General features: G+C 33.5%; 1 protein-coding gene across 1 annotated transcript in view; it reads right to left on the bottom strand.

The window, feature by feature from the left end:
* Positions 1-1,959: 1,959 nt before the first annotated feature.
* LOC127879104 (uncharacterized) overlaps positions 1,960-15,240 on the bottom strand; it is an 18,644-nt gene continuing 5,363 nt past the window's right edge. The window contains exons 3-20 of the mRNA XM_052425747.1: positions 15,174-15,240; positions 13,729-13,816; positions 12,195-12,268; positions 11,728-11,842; positions 11,106-11,278; positions 10,474-10,563; positions 9,563-9,688; positions 9,060-9,188; positions 8,861-8,944; positions 8,542-8,663; positions 8,190-8,276; positions 7,541-7,633; positions 6,931-6,999; positions 6,125-6,320; positions 5,284-5,433; positions 5,014-5,090; positions 4,532-4,602; positions 1,960-3,123 (exon numbers count right to left, since the gene is read on the bottom strand). The exon at positions 15,174-15,240 is cut by the window's right edge and continues 6 nt beyond it. Coding sequence (XP_052281707.1) covers positions 2,982-3,123; positions 4,532-4,602; positions 5,014-5,090; positions 5,284-5,433; positions 6,125-6,320; positions 6,931-6,999; positions 7,541-7,633; positions 8,190-8,276; positions 8,542-8,663; positions 8,861-8,944; positions 9,060-9,188; positions 9,563-9,688; positions 10,474-10,563; positions 11,106-11,278; positions 11,728-11,842; positions 12,195-12,268; positions 13,729-13,816; positions 15,174-15,240 — 1,953 coding nt within the window. The 3' untranslated portion in view covers positions 1,960-2,981. The remainder of the gene's footprint in view (positions 3,124-4,531; positions 4,603-5,013; positions 5,091-5,283; positions 5,434-6,124; positions 6,321-6,930; positions 7,000-7,540; positions 7,634-8,189; positions 8,277-8,541; positions 8,664-8,860; positions 8,945-9,059; positions 9,189-9,562; positions 9,689-10,473; positions 10,564-11,105; positions 11,279-11,727; positions 11,843-12,194; positions 12,269-13,728; positions 13,817-15,173) is intronic.

The following is a 15,240-nucleotide window of genomic DNA, read 5'->3' as shown; positions in this document are numbered from 1 at the left end:
ACCACCCGCAATGTTTTATTCTTAACTACGTAGCTTCAATGATAAAGAGAGTTGTACACGTTGTTAGAGTCATGGGGGCACATACAAGGTATAAGCCACTCGAATTTGTGATATTTGTGACTTTTCACACTGTTTTCACATTGTTATTATTTTACGTTGTACGCATTTGAGAATCTTACTTTTGAAGTGATGTTTTTAATTTGCTAAGTAATATATGCTGTGTTTTGAATTATTCTTAGTTCAACTTTCAACAAAATCCGTTTAAAAATAAAGAAGCTATATTGATTTGAATACGTGTTGCATTAGAGACGTCTGCAAGTGTAGTTAAAATATTTTATTTGACCGCCTTTGTGGTTGACTAATATTTGAGTAGAGTACTAACAAATATGTTGTTGGTATCTAAAACGTTTTATGCAACATTGTATATCACAGGCATTTCATAGATGCCTTCTAAATGTATGATCTCCTTCGTTAGTTCGATTGTTATTTGCCAATTTGCCGAGAGTGACAATTTATTTTTCTGCCATCTTGTCAAAGTTATGTAAGCGTCAGGTGCGCATAGCAACGTAAAATCGTATAATATGTCCGCCTCATTCGCGATTCGCATTTTACAGTTATAATTTCAATAATGAATTATCTAAAAGACCATAACTATACAGATACAACTTGTTTGTGTGGTGTGTTTTTTTTCATTAAATTACGCGTAAAAAATAAATGTTTTGCTATTACTGTATAATGCACTATTTCCGCGAGGATTGCGCTCGGTTTTCAACTTAAGCCTCATAAGTTACTGTCCACGATTTTATCTTGGAAGAGTACACATAACGGACCGGTTAGTGTGCATGGTATAACAAAGCCACTGAAATTATCGGTAGATATTATCATATATATGACTAATTCACAACCGCGCGTATCTTCCCTGCCTTGGGGCCATTCTCTGATTCTAGTCGGCTAAAAAGTTTGGTCAAGGGGCAATAAAGTTGTTATCAATAAGAGTGCTTGGCGGCTTTTGCCTGTGAAAAGGGAGGAGTGGCGCGTAAGAAAGGCGGAGTGGCGCTTAAAGGGATCTTTTCATGCTTTGGTAAATTGACAAAATTGAAAAAAGTTGTTTCAGATTCGTAAGTTTTTGTTTTATTTATGATATTTGTGAGGAAACAGTAATACGGAACATTTACCATGGTCTAATATAGCCATTATATGCATCTTTTGACGATTTTAAAACCTAAAAATTATAAAGCGTTGCAACGCGAAACGATTGAATAATTTGGAGAGTTCTGTTTTTGTCGTTAAATTTTGTGAAACTACGAAGATTGTTTATATAAGGTATACAATACGTCGTGAATGTGTACTCGGCGGAATAGCTCAGTAGGCTAAAGCGTTTTTACTTCAGGACTCTGGCAGGACTCCAGGGGTCACTGGTTCGAAACCTGCTTCGGACAATGTTCTTTTCCTTTTTTTAATTTTTTTATTGATTTTTTACTGGAGCTTTTACGATCCAATGTTTACATTTATCAATATAAAGCATTTAATGAATAAGTTAAAAAAATGCCAAAATCTGTGAAAAGGCCCCTTTAAGAAAGGCGGCGTGGCGCAGCGCCACTCAAAAAGGGCTTGGGAAAAACACAATAAATTGCATACACGGCTTCACTTCATTTGTTTTGGTTAATTTTGTTTGTTAATATTTTGTGTACATATTATCCGATCTTTACCTTGGCGAACATTTATAAGGAAGAACAGTACTGATAAATCAGAGTTCAGACTGCAAAATCGCATGCTTGTGTAACATACTTTGCCTACATTGCGATCCTGTGGTATAAAAATGTTCTTCCTGTATGTACTTAACAAAACCATATTATTTTGAATAATCTTTTTAAATATCATGATATCAAGGAGTAATAAATTCAATAAAGCAATATGTTGATATAAACATGAACTCGTGTTTATATTATTATCAACATAAATATGTTATGCAGTTTATTTTTCACGCAATTGATATCATTACATTAATGTACTGAATAAAAAGAAGCCCAATACACAGAAGTAAATGATGTAGCGCGACCTTAACACACAATAATATACATACTACCATGGCACGAATATAAAACCACGACTTAATTTCACAATGCATAGCACATCTGTACACATTAGATTTCTTGCATTTAACATGTGTTGTTTTACCATGTCCCATTTTAGAAACCAAACTAATTAACTGATTTACGGAAGGACGAACTTGATAAAACAATATGCCGTTACCACTTGAGAAGGATACATGAAACCAGTGTGAAATAATGTAAAAACATTCCATGTAAAGCTCAATTGATATATGCTAAATGATTTGTAAAAAGAGTTCAATGTAACGTAGCAGATAAAAACGAAAATGCTATTTAATAAATCCAGTAGCAATGTTTTTTAACAAAGTTCATTTTGTTCTCACATGAGCTTACACGCCACAAATTATTATATGCTAACCAGAGCATAAATTAAATGTTAACATTCAATATACACGGCTTGCTTTTTTGTCTTTTTTGTTTTTACCAGCATGTGTAAGCATTAAATGAGCAATTCAACAATCTTGATAAAATAGCACCTTGCATACCAGAGAACGATACATACATTAACGATAATTTGGAAGTAAAAAACGTAACAAACGCAAAGAACAAGAAAAGTCAGATTCAATCTGATACTTAATGACGAAAGCTTAAGGCGCATGTACAAAACGATCTATGTGTGGATAGAAAGATACACGGATTATTAGATAATGTCATAAAAGTAATTATATTCACATAGTTGTTGCATCGGTAATAATGTAAATTTAAATTACAAATCATTGTATTGCCAACAATATATTGCTTGACCTCCATAAGAACAATACACATATATAAGATAACTATTGTCACATCATTAGTAAATACTTCAATGCAAAGTAAACTTGCATATGATATTTACTTTAACAAAATCTAGATAGTTTACTTGATCACCATTCATGTATTTTTGTTCTTTTTGATGACTGATGTTGCAGATGATGTGTTGCATGCACTGTTGGTGCTGTTGCTGTTGTTGGTATTTGCATTTTCAGCAGCACAACAACCGCCTAATGTGTGACCCTGTCCTTGGAAACTGGAACTGGAACAATAAATCATAATACAAATAATTAATACGAATAATAACAATATTATTTTTTTTATTATTATTATTATAATTATTATTATTATCATTATTATTATCATCATTATTAATTTGTAATTGTCACGTCAATGAATATCGAATTAAAAATCATGGTGATTTATTATTGCTTCAAATATCTTTCAGGTCAATGTCCTACTTTGAGTTCACAGTGTAAATAAGACCATAAAACGGGTTGTTTTTGACAATTGGAATTTTTAGGAAAAAGGGAATGTGGGGACATCTCTGCCATGTGGGCACTGCCATTCACATTTGACAAAGAAACCCCGTTTGTTTCGAAAAAAGTACAAAGTTTTGATTAATAAAATACATCTTTAATATTTGACCTTAAATAATTCTTCGAACGTGCGTGTACATACATAATTCTTCATTGGCATTACTTTTGACACTATATATCGAGCCATTTCCATTAAGAACAAAGACATGCGAATATCGAGAATATTGATTAATTTTCTGACATTGAATTAGACCTTGACCTTTGTCTTCCTGACATGTTCTCAACACGCCTGCTCAATGCATTATTTGTATAATGTCCATGCTTTACCAAACATGTTTCACACAAAATTCCGATTACTCACCTAAATTGTTTCCTTTAACTTAAATTAAGTGATCTGAATCATATGACGAGCATTCCTAATCGCCATGATTGTATTCATACAAAATTATTGGGCAAACAACTAACACACGGCAAATGATATAGCCGTGAAAATATTTAATGTTTTTGTGCTTGAATTCGCTCTTTAACCGTAAAATGCGACTTTGACCTTGTATAAAAGACCTGGATGTTTTTAAATGCCAGTTTATCCAAACATGCTGGTCATTTCTATAAACTTATTTGACATCCATCTTAAAAGGCTAAAGTACGTGTCCAACCTGTTTGAACAAACTGTTTGAAACACAGATTTAATGATTTATTTTTTCCATTTGACCTTTGATCTGAGATCTTGGTCTAGGGACCTGGTGTGGGACACTCTTCATGCAATTGCACGTTACTACAGTCATGCCATTTTCAAAACGGATCAGAACTGAAGAAACATTGCTGTATCATGCTTAACCATTTTGGTATCGGATAGTTAGTTCAAATTACATTAATGCCCGGGGTAACCTAGTCCGACCATTCCAGACCGTATCTCACACCATAATATTTCGATCAAATAAAAAAATATGTATAATAAACAAGAACAAGATGTTAAACTACCACATTAAAAATAACATGTTCCTTAATCCTGTCGTCATCACATTTCCTGTCTCACTTGTTAAACGACACAGACCATTCGCTGATCAATGTTTACGAATCTTTAAAATTCAAAGCAACATTAATACTTTCATAACGTATCCAACAACATACCAAACTTCTATTTCTGGCTTTCCAATCGTATTGATCTTATAGCTCACTCTTTTACCGGAATCCCATCTTACCTAAGAATTATAACATAGTGACAACAGAATATGCATAATATTATAACTGTGATAACTATTCGGGTCTTCTTGTGTGTTTGTGAGCTTTTGGACATTTATATCACATTAATATGACCTGTTAAGTTTGATTAAAACAACGTTTAAGCACTTACAATAGTCAACAGTTAGTCATGTATGAGTAAATATTATGGTGTTTACTATGAAACATGCACGAATTTCTTCTCTCAATTCAAACTGCAGACGGCGGGAAATCATACCTGTTTTATATATTATATAGGCTTTTCAAACAAAAATTGTCTTTTATAAAATTGGACACTGTAAAAACAGCTTATGTTGTTAAAGTGAAGCGACACAAATGATACGTCATTATAATTAATATCTTAAGAAACTACTTAATAACGATGCACTTACTAAAACGGTAGAACCGTCCTTTCTCAAAACAACTCCTGTGTTCCACGACTTCAAATCCGCTGCCTTGTTACCAAGTCCTATTTAAAGAAACACACACATAAACTGATTACACACTTTGAATACATTTCCAGATGTATGAAAATATATGCACACAATCTTGTATGTAAAAAAATGTAACATACGGCGATATAAATATCATGCATATGAATATAATCGTTCTCAACATTTTATATTCACATATGTTGTGGCCGGATAATGTATACTACGAACCAGGCTTCACGGTACATCCGACCGCGATTTTTTCCCCGGGCTTCAGGCGTCTTGGTTCATCAACCGTAATCACTTCAAACCCTTCCTCGTCGTAATTGTAAATGCCTGTTTGTCCACTGTGGTCCCATGTCACCAACACTTGCCCTTGACCTTACAATGGCGATAAAATACGAGCAATAATTAGTGATGCAACAAGAAGTCAAGTTGTTTCAAAAGGAACACAAGCAAATTACACATTTATGTAACGCGCGCTCGAAAATATTTGTCTTACTTTATTCGCTATGAAAATATCTTTGCATTTTGTTTAATAAACTGAAGACATAAATAAATTTGAACATGATACTTTTTGTAAATACAAGGAACACAATTATTTGAAACTACTTTAAAACAACGGAAAATATGTTATAGCATTAGAAACATAATAGGTCTAATGCCTATTAAAAACATTGTGATAACGTTATATAACAATCGAAAAACTGTATGCATTATCGAAGTTTATCAGTCAATAAACACCCGTATTGAAAATAACATCCTCGTCATCACAACGTGTCCCTGGGCCGATAAACGCGATTAATTACAATCATTTCTTATGTACAATGTTAACGGCAAAAATATCTTATAAATAGATTATCATGCACTACATAAGAACTGCAGAAAACTAGTCGTATTTATTGATATTATAAAAATACATGTAGAATAACACATGATGAGTATTATTTTGTTGCATAGGAATAATGTGGGAGACTTGCAACTCAGGGAGAGAAATCGTTCTCTGGTAGTAAAAGTTCACTTATATATGAGGCAATTATAAAAAATGAGCATCAACTTGGGGTCAAATTACTATCAGAATGTTCAACAACGGTGCCTGGTCCTTCGCCGTCTTGATTTCCCCATCGCCATTCGGGCCCTCTGCGAACACGGGAACCAATTCGTGGCAGTGTCGTGTTAGTATTTTTTCGTTCTTGAGTGTCATCCGTGTGTTGCCTTGAACGTCCGATGCGTCGCATATAGTCGTCTTTTGCGTCTTGCAAATCTTCCTGACATTCAAAGCAAGGACAAATACGAAGTCAATACATGTTTTCTTCGATGGACACAAACATTAAATATAAAACGAACTTTCAAGAGTAAAAACGATATAATATTTGTTGAAAGTTAGTTGTAAAGACACATTTGCAAAACGAATACGTAATGTAACTATTTTGGTCTATCACTCATTGTATTTTGTTCTAAGTATATGTCATTTATTTAAAAGGGGGGATCGCTCTTTTGTAAAACAACGTGTTTTATTTTCTTGGTTTTCAAATTCCAAAGTGTCAAATTCGCTTAAATGAATGCCAAATTAGCATTATGAGAACCTTTAGCTGCTTTAACAGACGATAAAACCCGTATTACACAATGCGACCCTATTTTTCTAACAAGGGACCTATTGCCAAACAAAAATACACAAAACCACGGCACTAGACGAGACACACACGTACATAACAGAAGAAACAACATGAATAAAACTTGGGTCACTGCCTTTGAAAGGTCAAGGTAAAAACGGGTGATCCAGCTTTAATAAGCTCGAAACCTCACACTTGGTCCAGAATCAACTACTTAATTTTACCGTAAATTTAGAATGGATAGCAAAAACAGACAGACATGTACCTCGTCTTTGCTCGGTCCACTTCTATTGACCGGACGATGAAATGGCATTCCGACGGACTCCCTTTCTGACTGTTATTAAAAAATATGAAAATAATGATTATTAGAAAATTCTATATGGAAAATGCTTATTAAAAGCTTCATATACATCAGTGAATTACTAGGTCACAATTTCAAGAAAATTAACTATTATGAAAAACTAAATATTCATACGATAATTATAAGTTACGATGTCTTGTTACCCCGTTTGTTGGTGTTTTTTAATATTATTGTAGCAAGTCGAAGAACAGATGTGTAATGTGTAAAATTTCGTTTGGTTGTATTCTTAGATTTGTCATCATCTGAGAAAACTACTTGAAGTAAACCAATGGTGTAAGACAAGCCACTACAAAATAAATACACTCGAAGAACCCAAAGCGAATGCAGCGAAATTGTGCCACCCGATTATGTTGCTTTAAATAATTCATACCAAAGTGACGAACTGACCAGCAGACTTTTCTACGAAAACATTCTAACCGGTTTTATGACTTTTTGTCGTACACATAACATTATAATGTTGATTGCAAATAAATTATTAATACTTATTTCTTATAGCAATTGTATCCATACTAACTATGAGGTAGCTGCGTCGAGCGATCCTTCGTCCATCGGCGAACGTATACTGTTTCCGGGGTCCAGTCAAAGACGACATGGTATTTATAAAGTTCTACAAACAGATGGAAATTCCGATTACATACAAAATAAAGTATAAAAACCGATCTCAGGTCGTTGATTGAAACACAGTGTTTTTCTATGCATTTTATAACCATGTATTGATTAGTACACTGATATGTTAATACTTTAGCTAAATATCATGTAAGGGCAACAATAGTATATTCATGTATACAATGTGAGTTTTTGTTGATTGCTCTTTCTGTCATTCATTTTTCAAAGGTGTGTCTATGTTTCCAGTCAGATTTTCTTTTAACTGCTGAACAAACCTAATAGTGTTTTGAACGTTCATGAAAGTTTCATTTAACATATTATGTATTATTTCAATTAATTAATGGAATATTGATGGAATTTCCAGTAAATATACGCATTTAAACAAAACATATTTATTAATAAAAAGTATTATGTATTTAATCGTTTAATAAAAACAAATATTAAACTTGTCGTTTTCAAAAAGCGACTTATATGTTGGTATCGATTAAAGTATATTAATATATTATTTTATCATTCAAATTGTAACATATTATACGCCGTCGAATCGCTATATTTACCTCATTGTATTTTCCTACACCGACGAAGAACACTGATTTTGCCTGGCCATCAATGAATTGGACTGCTTCTGTCAACTGAGCCATTGTCTACAATGACAAGAACTGTATTGAAGTTGACTTCTGAAGAGTTTTCAATTATGTAATCGAGCAATTGACATATCCTCAACGGAAGAGCTTTGTATTCATAAACGAGATTAAACAATACAAAGTCGGATATTGCATGTAAAGTTATTTACTACTAGTGAACGGGTTTTTTATTATTTATGGAAAAAACTGACATATATGCAATCACGACATGCAAGAAATACGTTCAAATAAAAATTGAACATAAATTTAACATAAAAGTTCATGCCTGCTCAATTTCACTTTCGTCTGCAACATCAGGACCCGCATTTAACATCAACTCTGTCGGATACCCGTCGGTGAGAACTATTATTTTTGGAAACGCTCTTATGCCGTTGATACACGGGCCGACTTGATTTAAAATAAGACGTATATAACATTATGTATGATGTATAGTCAATAATTCGTATGTTATTCGTTAATAATATTGTTTCTGCTGAAGTATGAAACTGTTTAATACTCTCAGATGAATACGATATACTACTTATATTGGTTTAGATAATATGCATTAATATTTCAAACATGGGTGTTCATTACTCCAGACTTACTTTCATTATCCGAAGACATCGCTCCAGCTAAAGCCATCATAAGGCCTCCATATAACGGTGTTGGTCCGCCCAACGAAATTCCATCTGTAAAAGCAAATAAGTCAGGAACTGAGCTCATACTAAAAACAGCGAGAGACTATAGCATTTTATGAGTAATTGATGAGAAAAACATCACACTTTCTGGCTGTTAGCTGCGTACCAATGTGTCGTCCAACTTCTTCAAAGTTTTTCGTCAACAACACGCTCAATTCGGTTTTGTGACCAAAAGTTGCCACGCCCACGTATTCGTCTCGAATATGTGGTGCGCTTGCTTTACTCTCCGTTAATCCTAAACAATTAGAAAAAAAATAAGTTGACAAAAGTGAAAGTACTGCATGGGGTTTTGTTTGTCTTCAGCCTTTGCACAAGTTGTTATAACAAAGTTTTTAACTCTACAACATAGTCTATATTTTGTTACAGTTATCATTCTTCTTGAAACAATTGTGTCATTTTTTTATCGGAACATATCGGCGGATGGTACATGAAAATGTATTCCAAATATATATTACTATCTATTTAGGATTTGCAATGAAGTGTTTGACATTTGAATGCATGCGTGTATTTTTATTACAACTTTGTCATCATGTTATTGTGATTTTGTAGATACTGCGATTTATGAAATCCATTATGCTAATGCAGTTACTTTAACCGTGTTAAACATACCTTCAAGAAAGTCCTTTGTAAATGTCTTGACCTGATTCCAGGCGTCTCCAGCCATACTTTCCGATATGTCCAGGCACAATATCGATATGACGCAATCTTCATTAACTGCTGCCCCTCTTTGCCTAGCTTAATAGCAAATGCATTAAATTAAATATAAGGTATGTGTTTGCTGTCGGGGTTGTACCGTTTAAGATTTTTTCTCGCTAGAAACGTTACAAAAAAAACGTTTCTATGGCTTGTGTTAAATATTTAATCCTTTTTTATCACAACATTAACGGGTTAAAACATTAACGTTTTAGCTGGGTTTGTAAGCATGTTGCCCTCACTAGCATCGATTACAAATAAATGATATATTGTTGTTATATGGTTAGATGAGTGCAGATTAACGAAGTTCATAATTAGAAATATAAAAAACTAAGTTAAAAGTGCATTCCAAGATTAAAATAAGATCGTGTAAGAATTAAAACTAAATATAATTTATAAACAAAATATAATTTAATATAATTATATATAATTAATATAATTTAAATAGTAATGTGTTTTTGAATAACCCACAGTGAGGACTATAGAGTGTGTTATGATCTCACTCGTACATTCCAGTCGGGATCTATTTCATCTATACCCATGACCGTGGGTTATTCGGAAACAAACTGTCATATAAAAAAATATCTTTTTAAACAAAACAGTAAGGTTAATACACTGTTTCTTTAATGCAAGTTTAATTGCCCACACCACAGAAGCTTCAACAACAAATCATCGCTTAAAATACGTAAGGCACAGGCACATGCTCAAACGACAGCCAGAAACCTCACGTCAAATACTTCATTATTCACCAATTATCTGCATGTGCATTAGGGATTCTGTAAAGTACTGAGATATTTACTGCAAATGTGAAGTATGTTCAACTGTACCTCTATTACGAGCCATCATTGACAATGACTGCCATGCAGTCTCGTCCCCAGGCAGGTACGATTTCTCTGTTTGCCTGATAACATTCGTCTCTAGACAAAAAATATTCAGACAACTAAATATATATATAGATAGATGTTAAGAGTCTGATTTATATTTTTAAGCACCATACGCCAAACTTATCTGACTTATTTATAGGGTTCGTGTTAATTGTGTTTTCCAATTTTTAAACGTTTTGCATGCATCTTAAAAGTACTTCAATTCACTTAATGCAGACATATCGATCTTTTTACGAAATGAAGCTGAGAGCTATCGACTTGTGCCATATTATTTGTATTCACATCGGCAGTTAAGATTCACGAATTTCACATATCGTTGTTCCATGATCAAATTTTCTTAAATGCACTATCAAAAAGACTTAGCGTGCACATTTGTTGAGCGTCTGCAAACATCTGTTTTACCATTAACATCTATATGGTTGTTTTTACGTCTTCTTTCAGCACATATCATTTACATTTACACGTATCACTATACTGTTACGCGCAATAAAATATTTCTTCGTGCTTGACTCGAGATTGATCGGTGTATAGATATTTCACTAATCATACATAGTGTGATTTATTTTATAAATTACCTGATAAATACCGGCTGCTGACGTTGGAATATGCGCGTGGCTTTTGTGGTGTAGATGGCTGATTTCCAAAGGAAGAGACTATAAATTTATTTAAATTTATATATGATTTATCTCTGCTTGAAGAAACCACGAAGTTCGGCTTCGAAATTTTCGGCGGAGCCTTTTCAGGCAATCTGGAGAAAATTCAGAAAATATCAAATGAAAACAAATGGAGCTAATCAATCATCGTTGTATATGGCGCGGATGCCAACAAAGAATTAGATACTATAATTTAACAAATTACCGACAACCGATTGAGCACACTCATTTATGGTTTTCCTCATCTTCGCAAGGGAACGGTTGGATCATAAACCAAAGGTTTTCATGTTGTAAATATCAACCATTTTATGTAAGTGTATGATAAAGTCAAACCCATGAGAGAAAAACAATGCACACATATTAAACTTTGAAAATGAACCAATGAAAAGGGAACCTTGTTTCTGTCTTTCTTATTAGAACTCATGTCTATTTTATCAGCGTATAACATTGAATTTTTATGTTTGTTATAGTGCCTAATTTTTTAAAGCAAACATTCCCCAAAACTGAACAAAAATGCAATTAAACGTTATGAAAAATAACGCACGGTTCTGTTCGAGTGTACCCCGCAGCAAATGAGTTGCTGGTTGGTACAGACTCGGGCTGCTTCCCTTGCGAATCATTTTCGTTTTCATTGGCACTTGAATGGTCATCTACATCGCCTTTAATGACAAGGTAGTTCATGTAATATACTTGTACAAATAGTTTTTATATGTGCCACACAACGCATTCTAGCAAAACTCAGTTTGTGAACGCGTCTACTTGCTCATATACTTGCAAAGTTCATTATTACTTTATAGTTACTGCATTTTGTGAAAACACAGAATCAACCGTTTTGTAAAACAAAACAAACACGTGGCATCCAATATCTGTTAATCCACATGTTGGTTCATATGAACTAGATAGCACATTATTTAGTTTCCGACCATGTTTTTAGCTATTTTAATTGGTAGCGCCAATCACGTGCTTTGATTAGCGAATGTTCACAGGCCAGTTGTATGAGAATTCACTTACCGTGGCTGTTTTTGTTCTCGGTATTTCTCGACATGATTGGTTCGGATTTTGGTTCTGATTGTTGAATTAAGTGCCTATAAGCCGACATAAAATGTTATCATAAAATATGTAACATTGTCGTTTAGAAGTCACATTACAATGCCAGATAATAAAGAAAAATTGTGAGAACGTTTACTAACCATCTTTTCCGTTATATGACTGAGATACTTTTAAATTAGGCGAACAATCTAAACAATCATTTAAAACAAAAACTGCGACAATTAAATGAGTACATTATTAACCAATAAGTTAATAAAGTCTCACATTCGGGACAATGATTCGGGAAGGTATTGTCTGGTTTACGGCTAATGCAAGCATGTAATACACCGAAGCTAACTACTGATGGCAGTATGCTCAAAATTGAGCTAACTTTTGAAACCCTGAATGAATATTTACTTTTATAAGATTGCCACCTATCTAATTGTTTTTCATTTCGGTGTACATTCAAATTACTAGAATTAGCATGTTTAGCGATTGACATGTACAAACATAATTGTAATACAACTAATCGACCGAAAACAATGGTACGACATTGATAAGTCATACAACTCGACCACGTATTGATACAACAGATGTCTTTAAACATAAAATCGTCGTTTCAATAAATATATGGAAATTGCATGCTCTTAAAATAACTATCGGTAACGTAACGTCTTGGACCCCATTATATACTACATTGTATAAACGATGCGTGTCATGAATACCATCTCGATTTGTAACGATACTTTTTATACTTCGAAAGTTTACGCGAATAATGGTGTTGTTTAATATTCAATACACTTTCTAATAATTTGACAGTAAGATGGTATTGTAATTATTTTTTATTAATCGCAAGTGGGATAAAACTTAATTTCAAAGAAACTTAACGAACTATAAATTCGTTGTAATGAAAAGTTCGGGTTTAACTCATTCTGTTTACAGCTATTCTCGTGTGTGCATAATAACAGCGTTAACCCGCGCTATTATAGATACTTAATTCAAGGGTACATACGTCTACATTAAGGTTACATTTTATAAAATAAGACATAAACCCAGATGCTAGTGTCGTTTAGTTTTTTCGGCTACATAGATCATCGCACGGACTTTTGTTATCCTAGACGACAACGCGGAAAACAGTGATACAATAATGATTTTCATTCCGACCAATTTATTCTCAAACATATACCGATACGTTATCTCGTTCAAGCCATGAACAAAAAGTGCGTCTTCATCTGCATAAAATAGTGGGGTTTTCCCAACAGTGTTACGTGTTTACGATACACTGCACAAAAGTAGAATTTCGTGTACTGTTTCACTTAATAAATTAACACTTGTTAAAAAAACTAGACAGAACGTGTTCTGTTATGCTCAGTTTACGTTTATTAACAAATGCAAAAATTACATTAATTAAATTGGGCCTAGTGGTGGGAAATTGCAAAAACATTTCATCGGAAATTTACAAACATCAAGACAAAGATTAGAAAGCTTTGTTAGATAAATCTAAAATCCAGCTCACGGTTCTGTTTGCGTTGTTTGTCCTGGCTCGTAGCCTACGTCAGAATCAGAAGTACTCAAACCAGCTGTTGAATGGTATTCTTCAGCGCCTAAAAAATCACACAAAAATGGTGACTAAATTGAGACAAAATCTGTGAACACAAAACTTTGTTTAAATATCCAAGCATTTTTATTTATTTTAATGTCATATCATGATTTGAGAACATATTTAACTAGTTGAAATTTTACAATAACTTACACAATTTATTTCCGTTTTAGTACAAGTGAAATTTCTAGATGCTTAAATTTAATTGCTCACGGTTAATTACTTAATGAGAAACGGAAAATGCTGTTAAACTTGAAGGGGACATCCTAGGCTTTATCACGCTGTGTGATACTATAACTACAAAAAATATGTTCAACGAATACAGTCTGATTTTTCATATTCAGTATATTCGCCACACTCAAGCAATATGTTTATAGTTATGTTTCAGTTCACTTGAGCAGGAAGTGCTCATGATGAGCTATTGTGATCAGTCTATGTACGGCGTCTGAGGTACAACTTAAGAGGCAGCATTTTTATCAAAACTCCAAACAAACTTGACATCCAGCAGCTGGAGTTTCACTTCTTTATATTTATAATGAATGTTATCTCTACAATATCAAGTTTTATATTTACAAAAATGTTGTTATCCCTCGAGAGGCCACATTTACACTAAATCTGGATAAAACTGGGTTAGAATGTTTATCTTGACAATATCTTGACTAATTTTTTATCTAGGCCATGTGCGTCATAAATCAAAGTCACCAGGTCAAATCTTAGAGAAACACTTTACCACTCTATATTAAACATTTGTTAATCAATATTAAAAACTTGGTAAGAATATTCATATTGACAATACATGTTTTAACCTGTCATCTGCGTTATAAACTAGGTCACCAGGGCAAATTTTACATGCACGGAAACCTTGTCACCACTCTTAAGGTCAAATTTATGCCTCAATTTCATATCAATCAATGTTCATGAACCTAAGAAAGTCAATCTTTTCAATAATTATTACTGTCGCCACTCTTCAGGCCACATTTGTGACTCAATTCTGATTAGCCTTGGTCAAAATATTAATCCTGAAAATGTCCAGGCTGAGTGTATATCTCGTGTGCGTCCAAAAACTAAGTCACCTTATAACATCTTATAAAAACTGTGTTACCACACTATAAGCGACAGTTATGTCTCAATCCTAATAATATTAAGACCAAGTACGAATCAAGATTAAGTATGATCGAAACTAGGTCTGTATTTTGAAATCAGGTGAGCGGTTAAGGGACGTCGTGACCCTCTTGTTTATATATGTTATAGTCGAATTGTAACCTGAATAAATATACTTGTGCATCTCACTGATAACTGGTTCGTTTGCGTGACCTTCATTTAGTATTGACGATAATAGAAAATTTACTACAACCACTCACCATTGTTATAATTAGTTTCGGTCGTCATCGAATCTTTAGCCCGGAATGTGTTTCTGGATATAGTAAT

Source organism: Dreissena polymorpha, chromosome 4, assembly GCF_020536995.1.
Source record: "Dreissena polymorpha isolate Duluth1 chromosome 4, UMN_Dpol_1.0, whole genome shotgun sequence".
NCBI lineage: Eukaryota > Metazoa > Mollusca > Bivalvia > Myida > Dreissenidae > Dreissena > Dreissena polymorpha.
Note: the sequence above shows the minus strand (reverse complement) of the source record. Positions and strands in the feature narration are given on the sequence as shown.